The sequence below is a fragment of the Myodes glareolus genome, chromosome 9 (assembly GCF_982192425.1).
Source record: "Myodes glareolus chromosome 9, mMyoGla1.1, whole genome shotgun sequence".
NCBI lineage: Eukaryota > Metazoa > Chordata > Mammalia > Rodentia > Cricetidae > Myodes > Myodes glareolus.
Genome location: NC_142034.1, coordinates 21,943,451 through 21,967,143, shown reverse-complemented (window position 1 = coordinate 21,967,143; position 23,693 = coordinate 21,943,451). Strand labels below are relative to the sequence as shown.

General features: G+C 48.6%; 2 protein-coding genes across 2 annotated transcripts; one reads left to right on the top strand and one right to left on the bottom strand.

Annotated features, from left to right (window-relative positions):
- Nucleotides 1-206: 206 nt before the first annotated feature.
- On the top strand, nucleotides 207-749 carry Hspb9 (heat shock protein family B (small) member 9). The gene is given in 1 exon segment (XM_048450692.2): nucleotides 207-749. A coding segment is annotated over 1 exon segment (498 nt). The 5' UTR covers nucleotides 207-221; the 3' UTR covers nucleotides 720-749.
- A 397-nt stretch (nucleotides 750-1,146) lies between these two features.
- Rab5c (RAB5C, member RAS oncogene family) lies at nucleotides 1,147-22,812 on the bottom strand. Its single transcript, XM_087909982.1, has 6 exons — nucleotides 22,654-22,812; nucleotides 5,676-5,928; nucleotides 4,288-4,439; nucleotides 3,900-4,022; nucleotides 2,676-2,769; nucleotides 1,147-2,284 (listed from the first exon to the last, which is right to left on the bottom strand). Exons 2-6 carry the CDS (start codon nucleotides 5,839-5,841, stop codon nucleotides 2,169-2,171), a joined length of 651 nt encoding a protein of 216 aa, XP_087766108.1. The 5' UTR covers nucleotides 5,842-5,928; nucleotides 22,654-22,812; the 3' UTR covers nucleotides 1,147-2,168.
- Nucleotides 22,813-23,693: the final 881 nt, after the last annotated feature.

Below are 23,693 nucleotides of genomic sequence, written 5' to 3'. Positions count from 1 at the left end.
TCTGCTGTAGATGGAGAAGCGCCCAGGGAGGAGCATGATCCAGGACAACCGCACCAGTGGGAGACTAGATCACTAATAACCTGCTGCTCTCAAGGACTATGGACAAAGCTGACTTGATCTCCTGCTAGCCTTTGCCCCTTGGAATGCGAAGAGTGGGCGGGCCCCCAGAGGATAGCGGGAGGGGGGAGCCCTCGTGCCCTTCGCAGCAGTTGCTCTCTCGGATGCGGCGGGTAGGGGGCCATTTCTCCACCGGGCAGTAAGAACTGGGGGAGAACCGGGTAGCGTCCCGATGTCCCAGCGTGGCTTTGGCTGAACAAAATCAAGTGGCCACACTACCCGTGCGGCTGCTCAAGGATGATGTGCCTGGGGTGCAGGGCAACGGCCGTTCCAATCCAAGTTTCCAGATGAAGATGGATGCCCACGGTTTTGGTCCAGAGGACCTGATGGTGCGGGTGGACGGCCAGAATCTGACGGTGACCGGTCGGCGGCAAGAGGAGTCAAATGACCCAGTCAGGGGTGGTTATCGCATAAAGCAGACGGTGACCCGGCAAATGCAACTCCCACGGAACATAGATCCTGCGGCCATGACCTGCAGCCTGACACCCTCTGGCCATCTGTGGGTCCTGGGACAAAACAGGTCGCTACCTCCGCCTGATGCCTCACCAAGCCAGGCCCCAAGGCCCAAGAGCAAGGGACCTAAGAACTCCAACCGATCCTGACCCATTAAACAACCGAGATGTGTGCAGCAACCTTGGAGTCCCTCAGCATTTTTTCCTAGGGGTGGAGGGTTGGAGCTGCAGGGAGGAGGTGGCCAAGGGAGGCATCTCAGGTAGTAAGCACACCAATAACCAGGCTTCCGGTTCTGATATAAACCGGAGGTGAGTGTGGACTTAGGAAATAGCAACAGCCCCAGCAGGGAGCAGCAGAGGGCTGGGATGGTCCGGAACCAGGACAGACAGTGCTGAACCTGGCACCGGGGAGCTGTGAAGCACAGAGGTGGAGATGGGCTGCAGCACTGCTCTAATGATCAATCCTCAGTGCTCCTCTTCAGGGAGAGGACAAAAAGATGGGTCTCAGAGTCCTACCAAAAAACAAAACGAAACAAAAACCCCTCGGAGGTCACTACAGACACCAACAATATTCAAATACAGGTTGCACATCCTTTAATGTAAGCTGAGGGGAACCAAGGGTCAGTCCCAGGTCAGTTCTAGCCTCCTACACTATCAGAGCTGCCAACAGCAGGGCCTCTTTCTTTTGGTTACCATGACCACCAGCATCCTCTCACATGCAGAGGATAGAGCCATTTAATCAGACGATGATTCGTTTATATTAACTTCAAGAAAAATAGGATATGTATGGCCTGACAAACTCTGCCAGAGAAAGACGAGGAAGACAAGTGTGAGGTCGATCGATCGGCTGACTATATTGACAAGATACTGATTGGTTACATGTTGAAGAAAACATACAATACAAAATACAGAAAAAGTTGGTTCCATCCCCTCCCACTCCCCCCTCACCCCCCCAAATACTCATCATCGTGATTTGGTCAGAACAGGGCTCAGAGCCAGAGGTCAGGGTGACCAAGGGTGGAGGGGTCCTGGGCCATGGTGTGTGGCTGTCACAAATGATGCTTAAGTAATGCTGCAGTTGGGAGTCAGATGGGGGGGCTGCAGCCTGAGGACAGCCAGCTGAGGGAAGCAGCTGAGGGAAGCGCCGCCTGTCCCTTCCCCAGCCCAGGGCCTATCCACTGTCCTGGGACCAAGACCACTCCCAGCAAGGTAAGATGTGGGTGCTCTTGCTGAGTCTGCTCTCCAGCAAGAAGGAAAGAAAGGGTAACTGCTCCAACCCGTCCCCACAGACCAGGGGCTCAGGAGGGTAGCTACTACCAGCAAACGGCAAGTGGGAGAGCAGCAGAAAGGGGACTGGGAAGAGCAGAGATCATATATATTAAAAAAGTGACTTAAGACTTAAAATTGAATTAGTATTTGTACAGAAAGGTGCAGGTGGAATAACTCCCTTCGGCCTAGGATCAAAGTTATGCGGAGAATTCATGTTGGACCCCTCCCCTGCCCCCAGTGGTGGCCCGAGTCGTTAAGTGCGATTGGTTAGAGTGGATTCCAGTCGGGTCATTCTGGTGGAGGAGTGGGGGCAGTGGCAGGCAAGGGGGCTCAGTTGCTGCAGCACTGGCTCCGGCTGGCTGGGCTGCTCTCCTGCAGATCCACACCTCTGTTCCGGCCTGGAGCACCAGCTACATTCTGGGGCTCGTTCTTGGGAAGCTTCTTAGCTGTTTGGGAGAGAAGGGGAAAAGCACCTGTGGGGTCACCCCAATATTTTCCCCTAATCAGTGACAACCAGAATTCTGGAGGGCTTGTGTGCCAAAACCAGTTAGTTACAAGTGGCACTGTCAGTATTTGAACCCAGGCAGGACGACTCCTAAGGCAAATGAGCTAAAGTCGTATGGGGGAAGGAATGGCAATGGACGGCTTTGACATGGGCAGGGAGTATAAACATTGAGACTTTGGCCCAGGCTTTAGAAAGTTCTGCATCTGGCAGTCAGCTAGACAACTGTTTTATCAGAAAATTTAAAATGATGAGAATTCTGTTAGTGAAGGCACCCCACACACTTGCCAGAGACCAGCACAAGCCTGCTTGGGAGACTGGGAGATGCAATTTACCTATTGCCATGAAAATTTCATTCACGTTCATTGCAGTTTTTGCTGATGTCTCCATGAACAGCAAACTGTTGTCATCTGCATAGGCTTGTGCTTCCTAATTCAGGAAAGTGAGGAAGAGGGCAAGAGGTGAATGCTGGCAGACAGTAGGGGCTAGGGTCCAGCATAAAATCTTCCCTGCTCTTGGTCCTTATAAAACAGAGACTGATTGGGCAAATGCAGGGGTTTCAGACTTAGGGCTCCTCTATTCTGTTTTCCCAAAATACCAGCATCACCTAGTCCCCACTCACACTCTACACACACCTCCCAGTTCACAAATACTGACAGATTCCTATTTAGGTTCCCCAGGTCTACTCTGCCTACTTGCTCATCAGAATCAGTAGGCAAGACATTCTTCTAAAAAGATATCCTGCAACTATACTCGCACATCTGGACAAAAGCATGAGTACATGGACACTACCTGCAGCACTGTTTCTAGTTCTCAACCGGTACAAACAACCTAGGAGGCCCTCAGATAAAGGAAGAACTGCAGGGCAGGGTGGTGGAAGAGTAAGATTCAGTTCAAGGCCAACAGCCTAGGTTACAGGCTACAGGAGATACTCTACTCCCCCCACCTCACACACACATGACAACTGTAACATACAGTACATGTGGTACACAGCATACTCCCATCCATCTGTGTAAAGAAAAGGATCCATAAATGTATACATTTTTGGTAAGAAAAAAACCTGGGAATTCTGGTAAGAGATGCTGATTTTCTAGGATTAAAAAGACTAAACTCATTCTCTATATCTTCTTGGGCTATTTAAATTTTACTACATGAATGCATTGCCTAAAAAAAGTACTTCTGGGGCAGGAGAGATGGTTCAGTAGCTAAGAACTGACTGCTCTTAAAGAGGACCTGGGTTCAAATCCCAGCACCCACACAGCAGCTCACAGCTGTCTGTGATTCCAGGGGATCTGACACCTGCACACAATGCACATGAAGCTAAAAAAAAAAGAAAAGCACTTCTGTTTCAGTCCATTTGGTTTATAAGGCAAACGTGCAGAAGCGTCACCTCCCCACTCCACCCACAAAAAAGTATCGTAAAGACAGCTCCTTTGTGGCCCACGCTTGAATCATGTGGGGCAGCAGCTTTCTTCTGCTGCCCCCTTACAGGACTCGAGGGGCCTGGGAAGGCCCCCTCACAGAGCTGGCTTACCCTTCCCCAAATTCTGCCATCTCACCTGAAACTCCACAGCTCTCTTGCTGGCCAGGTCTGCCTTGTTACCCGCGAGTGCAATGACGATGTTGGGGCTGGCCTGCCTCTGTAACTCCTTCACCCAGTTCTTAGCCCGTGCAAATGTATCCTGAGGAGACAGGATCAGAGTGTCAAAGGGACACAGACATTCTACTCTGGGCCACTCACTAGCAAACAAAAACTGGCACAGCCAAAGGCAACTGATACGTCATCCCTTAAGATTCTCGTGAGAGCATCCTGATGAATAGGAATCTGCCCACATCCCAGTCAGGACTAGAAGGCTAAGAGAGAGGTAATGAATCCAACTTTTATATCCCAATTCTTGGGACTTTACAGGAATGAAGGGCAAGGAATAAAGGAAGAAAACTCTTTACTGTGTTGGTGATGTCATAGACCACGATGGCTGCTTGGGCCCCCCGATAGTACATGGGGGCCAGGCTGTGATATCGCTCCTGTCCAGCTGTGTCCCAGATCTCAAACTTGACCGTTGTATCGTCTAAGCAGACAGTCTGTGTGAGGAAAGCCGCTGGAAGAAAAAGGTGGGTCATTATGCAAAGGAGGAACTGGAAACCACCTGGCTTACTCTCTGTTGCTGGATCTGGCATGTAGAAGCCTGTTCTCACAGGGCAGGTGAGGCCTATGTGTTGTCTGGGAAGTGCCTGCACTGAGCCGTCTGAGAGCTACCCTGCAAAGCACAGCAAGAGTCAGATAAGGGAGACCCAGGGGAACCCTGAGGCCAAGCCCCAAAGGGTGAGACCCCATTCCTCCTGGCCTTCCTTCCACTGCCCTTCACAGACCACTTCAGCTCAAGGGTGACTGTGACCTTCAGTTTCAGGAAGGCATTCTCTCTGGGAAATATACACTGTCACATTGCCAGGTGGCAGCTGGGTGACTGGCTCTCCAACCACCCCTGCCACCTCCAGGCACACCAGCTAGCCACCATCTCATTCCTACTGTGACCCAAAATCATTCCTGAATGGCCAACCTGTGGTTTGAATACAGACTCCACTTGAGATGGGAACACAGGGCACCGAAGGCAATATGCTTTGCAGGAGAATCCCAGAGCTGGGACAGACAGAGGGTTCTCCACACCCTGGACCCAGCAGAGGATTATGACAGCCCTGTGAGGAGCCTGGGGCGCCACCTCACTTCCCCCTCTAGCGCTCCTGACAGTGCTGAGGAGGCAGAGAGAAGACTGCTGACGCGGCCCATTCTGCCTCCAGCTGCCTGGAAACCTTCTACCAAGTAAGAGAGCAGAGGACAACTCGGGTCCAGAGTGGCCCTGGCCTCTCGAGAGTCACACTGACTACAGATGCCAGAGGCTGAGTCCAGACCCTTATTTACCTCCTAAATGCTGACCAATTGGGAATCAGTGACACATTCTGAGTTCCAGAAAGGGTAAAGATCAGCAGGAGAGGACAGGACATGCACACTGCCCTGCAGAACAAAAAGGACCCTCTAAGAGGTCCCCCTGACGCCAGCCAGGTCAGTGGAAGGGGTAGTCACATCCACACAAATAATAAAGAGGATGGACCAAAACAGGAAGTCATTTTCAACTTCTAGCTAATTTCATTTTCAACAGCTAGCTAATTCTTAGCAGTCATGCTTTTTGGAATGAAGCATGAAGACTTGACTGCTGGATTCAATTCCAGGGCCCATTGAGGAAAAAATGCTCCCAGGCCAGACAGATTTAGTCTCTGCACAGGCAGCTTTCTTTCTCCTAAAGGGTCCCCAGTCCCCCAACTCCCTCGTGTTCACTCACCTCCAATTGTGCTCTCCTGATACTCGTGGAATTGTCCCTTGACAAAGCGGAGAACAAGGCTGGATTTGCCCACTGCAGACTCCCCCAAGAGGACCAACTTAAACTGACAGATCTTGTTGCCAGCAGCTGGTCCATTGGGTCGTGCTGCACCTCCCCGACCAGCCATGGCCCGATGCTAGGTAGCAGTACCAATGAGCGTGGGGGTGGGGCCGGTGCTATGCAAAGAGGCACTTAAGGGGAGGGAGGCCTTCAACTGCAAGGGAGAAACAAGAAGGAGGGGGTTAGAACGAGACTGTCAAAGGTGTCCTCCCTAAACCACAAGTATTTCCCCTTGTCCTTCCTGAATTATATAGCCCCCGGGTCTATAACTGGCAGAGAGGTACAGAGTCAAGTGGCTTCCCAACTTTAGGCTCATGGATCCTGAGCAAACACTTGGATTTCCCTCTCTCAAATACATACATTCACTTACAAAATCCAGGAGAGTAATGAATAGATGCCAGCAAGAGTCAACAGACTCTTTGGGCTCCACCTCCAACCCCCAAAAAAGGGGCCAGAAAGACACTAGGATTTAGGTCAACAAACAATAAGCTTGTAGTCTTGTGCTAGGACCATAGCCTGCTCTGGGCAGAAGAAGAGTGTGTGGGGAGGTGGGTGAAGGCACAGCGAGTTCCTCAGATAAGATGCTTATGGGCACACAGAGACCAAGGCCCGGCCGCAGTGAGTTGTTATCAAAATAACTAGGCTTGTACCATGTAGAAGTGACTTTCTTGGTTTGAGGCTGGATTCTGTTCCAGAACCAAAGTAATGTTCTCTCGCTCGTCTTAGGCCTCTTTCCCCAGTCTTCTCATTTTGGATGGGCCAGAAGTCTCACACACATTAAAAAACAAACCACACAGAAAAACAAACATGCTCTGAAGCCAGAGCTCTGCTCCCAGTCTCCGCTGCCAACTCTCCCTTTTAAATGGAGACCTAGCTTCCATTCTCTGCTGGCAGAGGCAGGGGTGACACAAAGAAAGCATGGGGGGGGGCAGGGGTGGAAGCAAACATGAGACACTGAGACCTGCGCCCCTCGCAGCTGGCGCTCCAGCCCTGATTCTACCACTCAGCTCCAGAGGCTCAAGCTTTTTGGAAGCTTGGAGCTACACAGAAGTATGAGAAGCCTCTAAAAGATACCAGAGCAAAGACAGCAGAACACACATACAGAGAAAGCCGCCCTGCCCTAGCAAGACAGTGCAGTCTAGGGACAGGGGTGAGATGAACAGAAGCCAGTGTTCTGTGCCCCTGTAAGAAGCTAACAGCAAAGGGCCCGCTTTGTTCAGCTCAAATCCTTCTCCACATCCAGAATCTCCCAGCAACTCATTTAAAAAGTGAGCTTCAGGAAGAATGATTCACTAACCAGGAACAACGGTTTCCTTTCTGGGCAGTACCAAAGGAAAAAAGCTTTGAAATGGGGGCCACCTCTTCCCCAAACGTACAAGGAAGGAAGTAGGAGGGGGCAGTCTTCAAGTTGATTACTAACCAGAAATGCCATTTAAAGACGCCATAGGTAAGCTGCTTTCTCATTCACCCTGAACAAGGAGGACAAGGCCTGTGCAGTTTCATCAGGACTTCCTCACAATGCTCATGTGTGTTCTAGGAACTCGGAGTGCTGACCCCAGGAAATTATTCTGAAAGACAGCTAGCATCCATGGAGAGATTACACTATTAGCTTTTGTGAGCTTTAACACAATCTTCCATTTTTACAGACATAACTTGATAGCATTAAGCACCCTGCTCAAGGACACCCAGTATACAACTGACAGAGCCAGGAGACAACTTAGGATCCTGCACATAAGCTCATTGGTTATTAGGCTATTCTCCCTGCTGGGGAAGAACAAGGAGGGCCACACCTACCCTTGGTGTTTGGTTTTGGGTAGCTGCAGTAGTTTTGTGGGCTCTGCAAGGTCTAGTTCTAGCAAAAGTGACCCTTTTTAGTAGTAGTCCTTGAGTACACCCAAGTGTGGGAGGGGCCACCCCATACAAGGCAAAGCTTCAGCCAGAGAGAAACCACAATGAAATTACAAGTCAGTGATTACCCTGTGTGCACATGACACACAGGGCAAACTATTCGACTGGAGTATAAGAGAAGAATGGGGTGCAAGAGAAGAACAGAGAGTGGGGCAAGGGGAACAGATAATCAAGACCCTGATGCAAAAAAAACAAAGCAGTTGTGGAGGAGACAGTTATCAGCATGGGCAGTAGCCCTCACCTTCTAGCTGAGAAAAACAGGTAACCAAATCTAGTGCCTACCAAACCCACAGCTTTGCAAACCTACCCAGACAGAAAATACGTGTGTGTGTATGTATGTACGTGTGTGTGTGTGTGTGTGTGTGTATGTATGTATGTATGTATGTATGTATATGTATATATAAAGCCAGAAAGGGAGAAACCCAATTCTCATCTGGCAATTCTCAACCATGTCTGTGTGTAGAAGCCATCTGTGTGGCTGGCCCGGAGAGCTCTTCCAGGCCCAGAACAGAGCCAGCCAGCTATCTGCAGGTGCTACTGAAGCACAACCAGGGATAGAGCAGTTAGAATGGAGCAAATGAGCAGACACCAGATTGTGGTGCCACGAGTGTGACTGTTTCCTCTCACTCAGGGTTTTCTTACACAAGCCACTTGAGCTAAGTCAAACCAGGACTATTAGTGACAGGGCACATCAGGGTTAATGCCAGTGTTGAGAGTGCATGGCCTTCTCCACAGACACTGGTAAGCAGACCCTGAATTCCCTAGTCACTGAAACAAGTTCTACCAAGCTGGCCTAAACTGGCTGCTGACATGTTCTTCCTGATCACTGGTCCTGCCTCCAAGAGACACCTGAGCAGGTGCTTATAGCACTTTTTATGGTCTGTTGCCTCGTGGTTTTCCTGGCCCCAAGAAGGAATCACATGAGCAGAAGTGTCTGACTTTTTCAGCCAAGAAAGGAGTAAGCAAGACAATTTCTGTCATGAAGTAATACAGAGATAAGAGCATGTCTGAGACAGGTAGGTCATACTCAGCTTCCCAAGAAGCTCCTCCTCTCCCAGGACTGGAAAACCAGAAGATAGACCCTGGCAGGTGGTACTAATGAATGAATTGATGGACTGAGCTATCCTGCCTCTGTGTGTGTGTGTGTGTGTTATATGTGTGTAAGGAATCTTTGCTCCTGAACTAATTGCAAAGATATTCTGTATTTTAGATCAAGTGACGTCTTGGAGTCAATCAAATCCTGCTTAAGAGCCAGTCACCAAAAAGTTGCCCATAGGAGACAGGATGAATCAACAATCTTTTCCCCTGACTGTTTAGCAATGGCATAGCTTCAGGCCCACGACAAAGGACTCTGAAGATCCACTTCCCAACCTTCTAAATAAGAATCCTCGTGGTAGTGCATGTCTTTAATCCCAGCACTTGGGAAGCAGAGTCAAGTGGATCTTTGTGAGTTTGAGGTTGAGACCAGCCTGATATACAGAGTAAGTTCTAGGACAGGCTCCAAAGCTGCAGAGAAACCCTATCTCAAAAAACAAATAAAGAAACAAAAAACAAAAGAAGAAAGAATCCTTGTTCATTCACTTCACAGACCACCTAGAATGGGTCCCACCCCCAACTTCATGCCTTCCACGGGAAAGGCGAACATGTCCAAGGACTTGGGGGCATTCTGTTTAGTTTGTCTTTTCTCGTAGTGCACACCAAAGGGCAGAGGGAACCAAGCCCCTGAACACTTGAGCTCTGTACCAAGAAAGGACAAGAAACAGGAAGAGTTGAACACTGCTCTTCCCTGTGTTGGCCTGCCTGTATGGACTCTGGGTGCCTCAGGTCTGTGGCCACTTTTCACATTAGATCAATTACATCAGAATCTCTAAAAGTAGAGAACAGAACTCAAGGCTTTAAAATAAACTCCCCAGTTGGATATAGAGAAGCATGCCTTTCATCCCAGCACTGGGAGGTAGAGGCGGGGAGCTCTGTGAGGTCAGAGGCCAGCCAGGGCTACACAGGGAGACCCTGTCTCAAATAAACAAACAGAAATAGCTGACTAAACAAGAGCTACAGCTGATAAGGGAAGGTCCACACTGCGTACAGACAGGCCATCGAGGTGGGGCGGGGGCCTTGCTTTACTAAGCTGAAGTCTTCAAGACACCAAGTACTGTGGCAATGTTGTCCCCGTGAGACATGATCAAACATGCACTGGTTTCACACTGCTGTCCTTGCCGGCTTCACAAAGGTCTAGCGATTCCAGCTGGTGGGTGTCTCTGGTGCTTCCTGTTTGCTTTAGAGACTTCCTCTAGCTGCAAGTTAACACAGCCTGGATTGGGAGCAGATTAGAGAAACCAGACTGGAGGCCAGAAGGTGGGTGGAGATGCAGTTACTTAAGGTTAGCTGCTGGGAGGGGGTGGGTTTAGGGCTGAGAACCAAGTGGCCAGGCCCAGAGCTCTAAGGAGGTGGTCTAGCCAGATACTTCAGCTATCTTTTACTCTGTGAAAAAAAAGGAAGACTTGAGCTGGAGAAGGCGCAGCCACCCCTGAAACTTGTTAGTATAAGAGAAGGATGCATTGGCCTGAGCAGGAGAGGCAATTGAGCTCAAAGGCTAAGGGGGCAGATATTAAAAGGAAGCCAAATGGAGCCAAGGATCGCTCCAGAGGCCTCAGGGAGCTGAGGTGATGACTGACCCATAGTCTCAAAAGCACAGGTTACTCTCGCAGGGAAACCACTGCTAAAGCACTGGAGCCCAAGACAACTCTCATGAGGACTGCCAGAAAGAAGAACAAGGAAACAGCAGCTACCTGGGGCCCCCTGTCCCTTCTTTCACCCGACCTCAGCATGACAGGTTCAGGCTCAGAGAGGGGCTCTGGCTCCAGCTTTGGTCAGCTGGTTAGTTCTGTGACCTTGGCCAAGTCACACAAGTGGTCATTGTCAGCTTTAGCTCCTTATCTACAAATGGTATTATTTAATGCTAATTGCATTGGGTTGCTGCAAAGGTTAAATAAACATAGGGTATACAACACAGAATTAAGAGGAACAGAAGGTTCCAAGTGGCATCTTATTAAACTACAGGCTAGCTACTTACTTAACTCTGAGTCCTTGGTTGTTAGAGCTTAAAGGGCCACATAGACCTAATTCTAACTATGTCAATTACAGAGAAGGAAGACGAGGTAAGGTGAGGTGACTTGCTCAGAGATGCACAGCAAGGTGATGGCTTGACAAACCTATGATTTGTAACTTGTAAGGCTAAGAGATGAAAGAAAAGTCAAGGTCACCAACGCAATCTACTAAGGATAACAAGGAGTCAATTTTCAATGTGTGATTTACACTAATTTATTTATCATCGATGTGTGTGCGTATGTGCCATTGCATATATGTAGAGGTCAGAGAACAATTCTGAGGAGTCAATTCTCTCCCTCCACCATGTGGACTCTGGGGACTGAACTTGGGCCAGCAGGTGTGGTAAAAACTGCTTTTACCTGTGGAGTCATCTCAACAGTCCTAAGTATGCTTCAGTAGAATAATGGCTTTTAGCAGGGAAACACTTTTGAAAATGAGTTAAAATTTTTAGCTAGCTGTGTACTTTAGATTTGTAAACTTAACTAAGTACACAAACTACTTTGTATATGAAAGTTACAAGCTAACAGACAAAATACTTATGATATAGAATTTTTGTAAAACGATAAAAAACTAAAGCTTAGAAATTAATTAGTGAATTGGGAGTGGTAGCATACACCTTTAATCCTAGCACTTGGAAAGCAGATTTCTGTGGATTTGAGCCCAGCCTCATGTATACAGTCAGTTCCAGGGCTACACAGTGAAGTCAAAAAATAAAAAATAAAACAAAATATATACGAAACCAATTACCTCTTCTATATGTAAACCATGTTTAGCTTTTCTCTAGTATGAAAAGATTCAGAACACGAATACAATAAAAAAAAACCATGTTGCCTAAATTGGAAAATGATCAAGAGAACAAAGACAGCCAAATGTTAATAAGAGATGGGATGAGCGTTCATATAAAAATAACTGTTCAATGTATGTTAGAGCTGTGTTTACTATCTAGACTTAGCTACGGGTCAGAGAACTGTGAAACTGTTTAGCTATTCCTGAAAGAAGCAGCCAGCATGTTTCTGCTGAGGAGAAAAAGGTTAGAGCAGTGTGATGCTCTGGAATCCCACCAGGCCAGGCTATCTGCAGAGGGAACAAAGTTCGGGGTCAGAGGAGGAGAACCGAATAAGGTGGTAGGACTCTGGCACTTCTGTACTCAGGGTCAGGGCTCATCTGCAGCAAATCACCCTACAGTCCAGGCGGAGTTCTGGGAAGGACTTTCATGGAAACCCATTAAGCAGCTGACTTAGGGGAGGAGATGGAGGAGCTTGCGTTACACAGATACATAGATGACTTGGAGTCATGGGAACGGCCTAGAAGTATGCTCAGAGTCAGCTGGGTTCTCTGCCACTGGGACAGACAGAAACCCTACCTGTGCAGGCCACCCAAGTCTCTTGGGATTGGTCTCAATGAATTACCCATTCTGGAAAAGACCACAGTGACACCTCATGGAATCCCTAAGAGTGCAGTCCAGGGTCCCAACTCTGGCAACTCCAGCAAAGAGTTTAACTCTGGAAGCATCATTAGATAACCAAACTGAACATTTTGCCAGGAGTAAGCCAGGAAAGAGCATGGTAAGTTCCCTAATCTCTTTCCCTCGGGTGCTGGGTAGAACTGAGAACAGATGCTAAGACAAGTCAGACTGCTGTCACCTCTTAGGAGGCAGACCCTCAGCTTCTAGGGTCCTATCCTAAAAAAAATATGAAATTCTCTGAGAACTGGAAAGATGGCTTAGTGGGTAAAGGTTCTTGAAATCAAGTCTGACAACCTAAATTCGAGTCCCCCGGAACCCACAAGGTAGAAGTGTCTAATGTGTCTAAGTGTCTATTTGTCTAACGACCTCCACATGTGCACACTTTTGTGCACATGCACACACACAGAGACACACAAAAAACATCTGATTAAAATATAGAAAAGAAAGAAAAGAACTCCCTTCCTGCCCAGCAAGCTGCTTTCTCAGCTCTCCACCGCAGGTGAGCTCCCCAGGCCAGAGGAAACACAGCCAGCACTAAATTCCAGGCAAAGATGGAAAGGTCCAGTGACGTCCCCTCTCCTTCCTGCATGCACAGGGAGGAAAAGGCATAATGTACGTAATGTCCAAGAAGGATTCCATGACTGATGGGTAACTAGAAAAGTCTCAGTCACTAGCCCTGTATGCCAAAAGACAGAGGGCTGCCTGGAGCTATACTTGGCAAGGTTCATCCTGTCTAGTGATTCAACATTCTTGAGAGAACTGGGGCCTGGCCCCCAAAGCAGCAGTCACTGTGGCAGATCCTCAGCCTCAAGCCAAAGTTCAACTAGAAATGTGGCCTTTTCTGCAGCACAAACCCATACACATGCTCAGCAGAGGGACCAGGAGTTGAGGCTACAGCTGAACAAAGGCTTGCTCCCCTTCTACTTCTTGTGCTAAGCGGCAGGATGTTAAAAAGGCAGCCAGCCCGCATCTGTGGTGCACCAGCTTTCTGGACAGCAGGTGGGAAGGATGGGAGATTCCCATTGGCCCACAACTCTCCCCCTGCTCTTGTTGTATGTAAATCTAGCTTGGTTTCGGGATTTGGAGCTTTTGATTATTTTTGTGTTTTCCACTTTGTGGGGACAGTTTCACCAGCCTGCCTCAACCTCCCAAAAACTGAGATCACAGATGTACACCACCATGCTGGTTTCCTGTGTGTGTTTAGCTGGTGCGGTTATAAACTTACTTAGGATGTTACTAACTGGAATCTCATCAGTGTTGAGCTTGTTTCCCTCTCCGTCTCAGGAGGGGCTCTACAGGGGCCAGGAGTGTGAGCCAGGACAGCTGCCACTCTGCTGTCCCCAGACCCAGCAGGACTGCAAGGACCTCTGCTAAAGTCAGGGTCATCAGCAGCACCTGTTCGCTCAGGCACTCACTCACACCAAGTGAGCTTCCCAAACCTTTCCTGTCTTCACAAACAACTGACAGAAGGAAACCAGCTACCATCACTGCCCTCTTTGTTTCGCTGCCCGTACTTCCCAGGCAGCCAGCAGAGGTGGTATCTACGGGAAGGCATGAGGGAATCAGACAGTAGTAAGCCAAATGTTTCCTGCCCAGACAACACGGGCACACTGTGGTCAGAAGCTGCCCAGCTAACAAGAACAAGGTCAAAGTTCTCACCATGAGATCTAAGGGACAATGGCTCTCGGAAGCCAGAAAACACTATTTCAGACAAACTCTTCTTTCTTAGTTTTTACTGAACAAAACATAATAGTGGTGTCAGCTGAAGAAGGGGTTCGAGCAGACAAAGTCCAATAAATTAACCACACTTCTGCTTCCACAGCCCCACATTCTACAAAGACGACTTACTGCAGAGGGTGGAGAACTTGGTAGCTTGAGTGCTGAGAATGAGAAGGTAAAGAGGACTCTTAGGCACTGTCGCAGATGAAAGGGACCATGTTACAAAACTCCCAAAGGCTGGACTGTAGTTTTCCTGTGTTTAAGCTCAAGCCTGGCACACCATAAGGGGTCATAAATATGGTGAAGTGAACATGTGATACAGGTCAGCCTGGTTAAGTTTGGCAAATAGATGGGGACAGCTGAGAGCTCACGCCCACAGCCATTTTCCAGATGACTTGGACCCCACCCCGAGAGCACTCTAGACCAGTTGAGACTTCTGACTGAACTCCTCAGGTCTATGCACAGTAGGATTAAGCCGGACAAATATCAAGTCCTGTGACCATCACTTAGGCTAGCCTTCTGCTGTGCCCTGAGCGCATCCCCGAGCCTATAAGAGAGAGACTGACACCTACATGCAGGGCTACTGGGAAGACGATGCATAAGAGAATGAGCCCCTAGAAACACTCAACAATGCAAGTGGGGCAGGGCTTGCCCCAGGAAACCTCCTGTGTAGCAAGTAGATCTTCAACCCCCGTGCCCAGACACCCTGGTCCTCATCCTCCAATGTCCCCCATTTGAAAGAGGCAGTCTTTCACTAGTTACCTGTATCAAGGGCTGCTTTCCTAGAAGACTTACGATGTACTGCAACAGTCCCAACTTTGAATTCTCTGAAGAGGGTACTGAGCCATTGGCTGAAGGAACCATCACCATCCAATAAATCTCCCCCACCAAAACCAATCACAACCCCTTTAAAAGCAACAACAAGAAAAGATGTGGAGAAGCCCACATCCAAGCTCTGAGTTTTTTTGTTGTTGTTTTTGTCTTTCCTGAGCATTGTTTTTAACCTTCATGCTTAAAGTTTATATTAAGATACTTTTAACAAATCCCGACTCTGCTTCAATAAGTTAAATAAAAAAATATATTAAAAATATGAAAGGTCCTATAACATGAAGCATCTCGAAGGCCTCATTCCCTTACGTCCATTTCAAAGTCTCTCAGGAAAGGGAAGGAGTGATTCAGCTGCCGGGGGAAGGGGCAAGAACAGGGCAGCTGATGACAAAACCAAAGCTGAGTTCCTTTAAAAAAAAAAAAAAAGGCTACAAATGTTAGAGGTTTGCAAATTGGCATTATTCATGACCACAGAGTCTGAGCAGCTCAGAGAGCAATAGATGACTAGGTGAGCAGCCAGAGTGAGGAGGCCACCCACAGCCTCCTCAAGCCTGGGATGCTTCTGACAGAGCCACCTGAAGGGACACTCAGACCTATGAATAGAGGCAAAGGGCTGGCGGAAGGCTCAAGTTACAGATTTTCAGAGGGTAACTGCAGCAAAGGATTTAAGCTCGTCAATGATTCAGGATCACATCTCCAAGGGCTATCTGCCTTGAGCCTGCCTAGAGCCACAAAGGCTACAACACAAGCCTTTCCAAAGGAGAGGTCTGTTTAGGAACGGCAGCAAAAGAGGCGTGACTAGACCACCTGGGATTTCATATGGACTTTCAGCCCAGAGTCCAGGAAGGTTTGGCTGGAGAACTCAGTGCCCAAAGAGAGAATGATTACACCCAGCACCTTGCCGCAAACTCCAGAGTAAATATCCAGTGTGACCACTGCTTAGCTCAGGTGGAGCATTAGGCAGATGGAGACTGAGAAGAGGTGAACAGAGGGCAGCAACCTGCTGTTAGGACCAAGTGCTGGGACTGGAGTGGATTCTCACCATATGCTACTTTGCTACCCTTATCCAGCTGTTAGACTGCACAGACTACCACCAGAAGGGACAGCCTGAACTCACTCTGTAACTCCAGATCAGGGCGCTAGACAGAAAATGTTTGCTAAACAGGCCCGGGCAGGAAATATACAAACAGCATCTTGTGCCAAAAAGTAAGGAAATGCTCAAAAAACAAAATCAGAAAACCTCACAATGACAGGGGTAGGTCAAAGGGAGCTGAAAGAGCAGCCTGTGGTCAAAGACGAAACAATGTGAGGAAGCAATGTAGATTACAAACCAAAGTATAAAATTAAGTATCTGTGAGCCAATACCAACAGATGAATAATTGAATAAATGAGAATAAGCAGGTCTCTTGCATCAGGGGATTTAATAATTCATATAGCTACTTCACCCTCCAAGAGGGGGACTTGACCTGCCACTCTTCAGTGTTGACTAGACATAATGACATTCTTCCGGAGAGAACAAATAAAGCAGGGGACAACTTTATAATGAAGAGCCCTCAGCCTGTGTCAGGCTGACACTGACGATGAACCACATTGATTATGTGTACCTTGATACAACGGGACACAAACAGCACTTTCTATTGGAATCGTCTCCCTAACCCAGACCACTCCTAACCCCAGTCTACTCAGGAGAGAAATGTCCAGCAACCCATAAAATATCTGACCGGTGACCTCAAAACCATCAAGGTCACTGAAGACAAGTGCAGTCCTGAAACTACCTATTTAGAGAAGTCTACAGAAGTGCAACATCCAAACGCAGCCCAGGCCCTTGCTACAGAAACAGGACAATCAGGTGCAATCCACAATGTGGATGGAGCATGGACGTTCATGTATTAACATTAATGTAACATGCTATAAACAGGGAAACAGGGTCTAAGTCTTGAGAGGAAACTATACTATCCTCAGAATTTTTCTAAGACTATCCTGAAAAATTCACTAATGGGGGAAAAAAGGGAGGAGACGGGGGCTCATCCTGAAATAAGATGAGGTTTGAGGCCTGCTATTATTACAGACTCACAGTTTTGAAGATGAGTTCATTGACAGGGAGCGGGGATAAGAGGAGCTAAGTGGGAGAAAGCACAGCCCACCAGCAGGCTGGAGCAGGGAGTTTAAAGGCCATGCCCTTAGAATGCTGATCGCAGGGCTGCCCTCACTACTGCTTTTGTTTGTTTGTTTGTTTCTTTTTTGGTGACAGGGAATAGAACCAGAGCCTCAAAAATGCAAGGTAAGTACTCAACTACTGAGCTATACCCCAGAACTGGTAGTGCTTAAGACCAATATCACACTGTGCAGACATGTAAAACAGCACCCACTGACCAGAGCAAAATTCAACCCCACTGACCCCTTGCTAAGTGCTGCCTGGGTGTGTAGTCTCAACACACACAACTGCGGAAAGTGTAGAACAGTCTGTCCTGCTACCAGATTTACTCACTCTGCAGAAGCAGCTGAGGCTGGGGTGTTGTGTAGCTAGCCAGAGCTACACCCATCTTCTACTAAAGCCTTCACAGGAAACAGAGATTTGAAGAAATTGGTTTGTACCCTACCTGATCTGCATTATCTGTCTGGTACCAGCTATTCTGCTTGCCTGTTTGCTCTGCTATCTGTGTATGAGCAGATGAAGATAGGGCTCAAGCTTGGAAATGAGCTGGGGCTAGGTTTGTCCAGCTTTACCTGGACAAGTTCTAAGTTTGGGTAGGGGAGAGTTAAGGAAGCAGGCAGGCAGGTAGGTACTTCAGGGCAGAGTTCCATGTCTGTGCTTTCCGTTAGCAGCTGCAGTGAGGGGCCTACCATGCTGGACATGATCTGTGGTCTGCGGTGCTCATCTATCTGAGATAGAAAGAGCAGGGAGCCAGCACTGATTGAGAGGGGAACTGGTACCTCCTCAGGCTAAAGGTATCCTTTAGAGAAGCTTCACAAAGAAAGGGACTTGCAAGTCAAGTCTCAAAAGAAAACAGGGAAAGCAGCTTCCAGGCAGGTGAGGTGGACACGAGTGTTTTAGGCAAAGGGAACAGTATACACATAGCCTCGAGAGAAGAGGCTATCCTGCATAGGGAGTATATTAACCATAATGAATGAACACAAACTCCTGCCCTGCCACTCAGAACATGGTTCCTCACTGGAACATGCGCCTCCCTCCAGTGGTGTGAGGATGAAACAGAATATGCTCAGAGTTCAGAAGAGTGCCTGGAACATGTCAGCAAAGCTCAGTAAGTTGAGATTTTAGCCAGGAATAGTGGCACATGTCTTTAATCCCAGCACTTGGAGGCAAGGACAGATGGATCTCTGAGTTCAAGGCCAGGCTGGTCTACAGAGTGAATTATAGAACAGCCAGGGCTACACAGAGAAATCCTGTCTCAAAAGACAAAACAGAAAAATAAGTTGACCTTTAACTAGTATCACTGCCTCTGTGTATTAGGAGATGCAGTACTTTGAAAAGCAATCAAACCTTTTTATATGCCATGCTCAATACAAAGAATGCCCTTAAAGATTATTTCAATGTTTTTTTTTTGTTGTTTTTTTTTGGGGGGGTTGTTTTGTTTTGTTTTGTTTGAGATAGGATCTTGCTACACAGCCCAGGCTGGTCTCAAACTCATGACTCTCCTTTTCAGCCTCCCAAGTGATAGACAGATGAAGAGACTCCTCACGCCTGCTAGGCAAGTGGTCTACAACTGAGCTGCAGAGCCTCAGCTCATGTTTTATATCACAGACAGGCTCTCACGAAGTTGTTTAGGCTAGTCTCCAACATGCTACGTAACCCAGGCAGGCCTTGAATTCAAGATCCTACTGCCTTAGTCTCCCAAACTGACAGGTTTACACTGGACTCTGTCAAAGTACTGAAAGCTTTATAACCTACATAATGGGACATCCTAGTCTATACACTCTGCCCACAGCAAATGGCTCTAACAAAGCCGCCCAACTCCGCCATGGTAGATCAGTAACACTGTGCTCACCTCCCAGGAAAGAAGCACTGGGCTCAATTTTTGTTTTAAAGGTACAATAGCAGGCGTGGTGGTGTACACCTTTAGTCCCAAAATTCAAGGCAGGGGCAGGCAGAGCTCTTCGAATTTGAGGCCAGTATGGTCTATGTGCTAAGTTCCAGGACAGTCAGAATCAAGTGGAAAGACTCTGCCTCAAAACTAAGTAAATGCAGTGACTCTGAATGGTATAATCATGGTGACTGCCTTAGCAGTTTCTTCTGTTTGTTTTTGTCTGTTTTTCTTTTTTGTGTCAGGGTCTTACTATGGCCCAGGCTCCCCTGAACTCATTGAGATCCTCCTGCCTCTGCCTCCCAGGTGCTGGGATTAAAGCCATGAGCTGCCATGCCCAGCACTCTTTCTGTAAAAAGAACTATAACCCACATCAATTCTGCTCAGTAACTATGAGATGAGGGAGCATGTGACATCATCCAAATACCAGGCATCACAACATATATTTTACACTAAAACTGAGTAAGACTTCTAGAGATGAATTGTAATAAGCCTTCAAAACCCCACCTGCCCACCAGAGGCCACTCTGTAAGGATCTGTTCTGTCCTTGGCACTGAACTTTACGTTTTTTCTAACTCTGCAAGAGATCTGGCATTCCTATTTTATGAAAGAAACAGGTTCAGAGAGCCCAAGTCACCCAACTGGCAAGCAAGGGACTGAGGATGGGAACTCAAGTCTCTGAGTCTGAGCCTCTACTCTCTTCTACCTACACTGCCCCCCTGACTGCTGAGCAATCTGTAACCCAGGCTGGCCTCCAACTTCCTATGTAGCCCAGGATGACTTCGATCCTCTGGCCTCCATCTCCCAAAAGTTGGAATCACAAATGTGTCTACAAGCCTGGTTTACACAGTGCAGAGATGGGTCTCATGCATGCTAAGCAAGCGCTCACCCACTGAGCTATATCCTCAGCCCATTAAGAAGGCTCTTTCTGGGCTGGTGAGATGACTTAGCAAGTAGAGGTGGTTACCACCAAGTCTGAAGACCTGAGTTTGATCCCAGGACCCACAGGGTAGAAGTAGAGAATTGGTTCCCATAAGTTTTCCTCTCACTTCTTCGTGTGCACAGTGGCATATGTGTGCACATACACAGACAGAAAACAGATTGAGTACATCTAGGTTCCTTAAAGGAATCCTTGCTTGGTGGAGGCCAGTTTGAATTTGTGAGTTTGAAGCTGGGCACAGTGGTGGACATCTTTAATCCTAGCACTTGGGAGGCAGAGACAAGTGGATCTCTGTGAGTTCAAGACTAGCTTGGTCTACAAAAGCAGTTCCAGGCTGTTCAGGACTACATGTTGCGACCCTGTGTCAAAATCAGCAGGCAATATCAAAGGGGAATCAGAAGGCACAACCCTTCAACCCTGCCCAGCGGGACCCTTCAGTTTGTCACTTTCACTTTCATTTTCTAGTCATTTTGAGTTAAGTTCTGGAGAAATTAATGACACATAGACATTAGCAAACTCTTGGACTCTGAAGAGTACAGGCTTGAGACTCTTTACCGTCACAGCCTCCTCAGCAAAGGGGGGAGTAAAAGAGGGTGGAATGTTGGGAAAGAGAGGGAAGTCAAAAAGAAAGGCCATGGTGAGGAGGCCAAGAGCCTCGACTCAAGCCCCTGTTCACTGTTTCTGCAAGTCCATTCATTTAACAAGCACTCTAAGCTCGAAGCAGAGCCTGTTTTAGAAAAGATAAGGTTACATTCGAACCCAAGCTCCAAACTCTGGCTCTGACCACTTCTAACTGTATGGCCCCGGGGAAGAACTGTCAATAAGGTGGGGACACAAATACCCCCCCTTCAGGACACTTGTGAGGAATATGCTATGGGAAGAACTCTGGGACTTTATATCTTATAAATAAGATACACACTTACACTCCTCCTAGAGTGAACAGACAGAAAGGTCAACTAGGTGTGAGGAGCGAGAGGTGAGTCAAAGAGGAGATTTTGAGAGGAGGCCCTCCTCTCCCAGCAGAGCAGTGACAGACTTCAGCTGGGCCTCTCCAAAGTCTGAAAGCCAAAAGCGGCTGCGGAACCACACAAAACTCTAGTGCCTCCTGTCTCTCTAAGATTTTCTCCTCAAAAGCAAGGTTCAGAGTCAGAGGTGGGAGAGGATGTCCAGACAAAAGCCAGAAATGCCCATGAGAAGGCTCGCCTGCCTCAGTCAGGGCCCCAGGAATCCCAATCCACCCCTGAGCAGGGAAGTCTAGCAGAAATCAATCCCTGGGAGCAGTCAGGGTTCACTGGTTCTCCCTGAGAAGCTCATGCTGAACAGACCAGAGAATCTAGGCTGGCTGAGGGAGCACCAACGAGCCCACACAGAAAGAGAGTGTCTCATTTAGCTGTTGACCCTAATAAGGAAGGGGTCTCTTTATTGTCCAAGAAGTAGTAAAATAAATACACCACAGAATTAGCTTAAAATGTTGTTCTAACTGGACACCGGCAACTGTCCAGAAGTAGGTCAGAAAGAGCTCAAAGCAAAATTTTCAGCTCTCGTGTGATAAGTAGTGTTTTAAGGTGGTCAGGAATGCCCGAGAACTGAACGGCTTTCCCACTCTTCCTTCACAGCAGACAGCAAGGGTCAGTTGTGACCTCGGACTCAGGCTACTCCTCAGAAAGGTAGTCTCTGGCCTGTACTTTGGCCACTTAACAAAAGAAGTTTCCAACTTGGTCAGAAACAGCAGCCACTTCACGCACTTAAGTCCCAAGGAAAACACAAGGATCCTGCGTCAATTCAGTTGGGGGAACTGGCACTTTATGACACGGACAGCAATTCCTTTAGCTACAAAAACTAGAGTTGTCACTGTGATCTGGACAAACTGTTCTGTGGTAAAGCCAAGCCAAGAAGAGACTCTGGTGAGGCCTGGACCTGTTGCTCAGGTGGAGAGCGTTGTATGATTGGGGACCGAGATGAGAAGGTCCCTCAATTCCACACAGCTCCTATTTGGTCTTATTCTCCTCCCTCTAAGGAAACCACTCAGAGGCTCTGGAAGGACAGGGCTGAGCCTGGAGCAGGGGGAAGGAGGAGGGGAGAGAGAAGATAATGAATGGGCAGAGCCTCCCTGATCTGTCGCTAGGATTCAGCAAAGCTCAGCTAAATTCTTCAGAGGCAGAAGGACAGACACACACTGAGAAGACAGCCAGGGCTGGGGGTCTGACAGCCAGGGTTGGGGGTCTGACGAGCGGCACAAGGAGGGAGACGGCTGCCGACTCCCTGTCAGTGACCCAGAATTCAAACTCTGCTGAGTCCTGGTAGATTCGAGAGGAAGTAAGGAACCGTAAGGGCGCAAACACACTTCTGTGAGTGTGGAACATTCTCATCCAGGCACCCACCATCCCCGAACACCCTAAAGGACATCTAGATAAGAATTCCTTCAGGGCTGCAGGGGGCAACAGGGTATTTTTGAGGGGGAAGTGGGAATTTTTGGGGGGGAAACACAGGAAAGGAAAACCAGGAGAGACAGCACTCCCCGCCACCTGTAAAAGGGAAGGGAGACAGGTTCCTTCACACCTGGCAAAGACTCTTTTGATTTTGAAAGCAAGGGGGTGGGGAGCGGAACTTAGGGTCCCTCTCTCCCACAACTGGACTGGACAGGCCAGAGGAGAGTCTTAAAGGACTCCTGAAGGCTCCCGAGGGGCAGGTAAGCGAAGGAAAGAGGCGCTCCCCCTTTGGCCCGACGCCCTATGGAGCCCCTGAGAGGGGGCTACGGGTCGGGGGAGGGGTCAGTGTCCCCCTAAGCTAAGGTTGAGCAGGAAGAAAGGGTACCCCAGGGAGGCTTCCACGCAGACGAGAGACTGGCCCTGGGACAGGCACACTCACCGCGGCTCCGGAGCGGCAGCGTTACTTGGGCCGGGGCTCCTACAGACTCCGCTCCTCTCCCTCCCGGCGGTGTCCCAGGCTCCGGCCTCCACTTCCGCCTTTCAGCCGCTCCGGATCCGGATCTCCAGCTCTGCCCCGCCTCTCTATAGTCCCAAGTGACTGACAGAAAGAACAGACCAATGGGAGGCACTCTGATCCTACCCGCAATCAACGCGGGAAAGGAGGGCGAGTGCGCGCGAGGGATGGCGGGACTTGTAGTTCTAAGCACAGGGAGGAGCCGGGGGCTGCTTGGCACTTGGGTGTAGGGTGGAACCCACTGCTGGTGGGGCGGAGCTGGTCCAGGCCTGCTTATCGCGTCACTGCCAGTTCCAGGTGCCGCGAGGGAAGGCGTATGGTAGAACTTTGCTAGAGGCCGAGAGGTCTGTGCTTGCAGAATTGAGAAAGGAGAAATATGATGCTCATGAGGCCGCGTAGACGGTATTCTCTCTTAGAGAAGTCCCTGTCCACACTTTGCGGCCAAGACAGGTCCAGGAGGCTGATTGCTGAGGACATGCTATTATATGAAAGGCGATGGAGAGGAAGGTAGAGAGGCTGGCAGATCTGTGTAAGTAACAGCTAGCGCTGTTACATAGTAAGACCCTGGGTAAAAAAAGGAAGGAGGGAGAGAGGGAGGGTAGGGAGAGAAAAGAAAGGCGGGGGGTTGGGGAGAAAGGTGCAGCTCTGTAGAAATGGCTCCTTGGGGTCAACGAAATGGCTTGCTGGGTAAAGGTGCTTGCCGCCGCCGAGCCTGACAGACTTCCATCCCTAGGACCTACGTAGTGTAAAGAGATAACAGACTCCCCCAAGTTGTTCTTGACATGCACATGTATGTCATGGCATGTAAGAACCTACCTCCTCTCCCCTCAAATAAGTGAAGGAATGTAACTTTTAAAAAGGAAGGCCTCTTGTAGAGTCTAGGTGGGATGAAAAGGAGAAGTCCTGCTGCCTGCCATGGTCTTGGTCTCCCTCACTCCCTTCCTTCCTTTCACATAGGCTCTCAC

Coding starts and splice junctions, on each gene's coding strand:
- Rab5c (XM_087909982.1), bottom strand. CDS start 5,841: ATGGCTGGTCGGGGAGGTGCAGCACGACCCAATGGACCAGCTGCTGGC. Junction 4,023..4,287: donor TCTATGACATCACCAACACA/GTAAAGAGTTTT, acceptor CTGTCTCCTCAG/GATACATTTGCACGGGCTAA. Junction 2,770..3,899: donor AGAGAGCTGTGGAGTTTCAG/GTGAGATGGCAG, acceptor TTCCTGAATTAG/GAAGCACAAGCCTATGCAGA.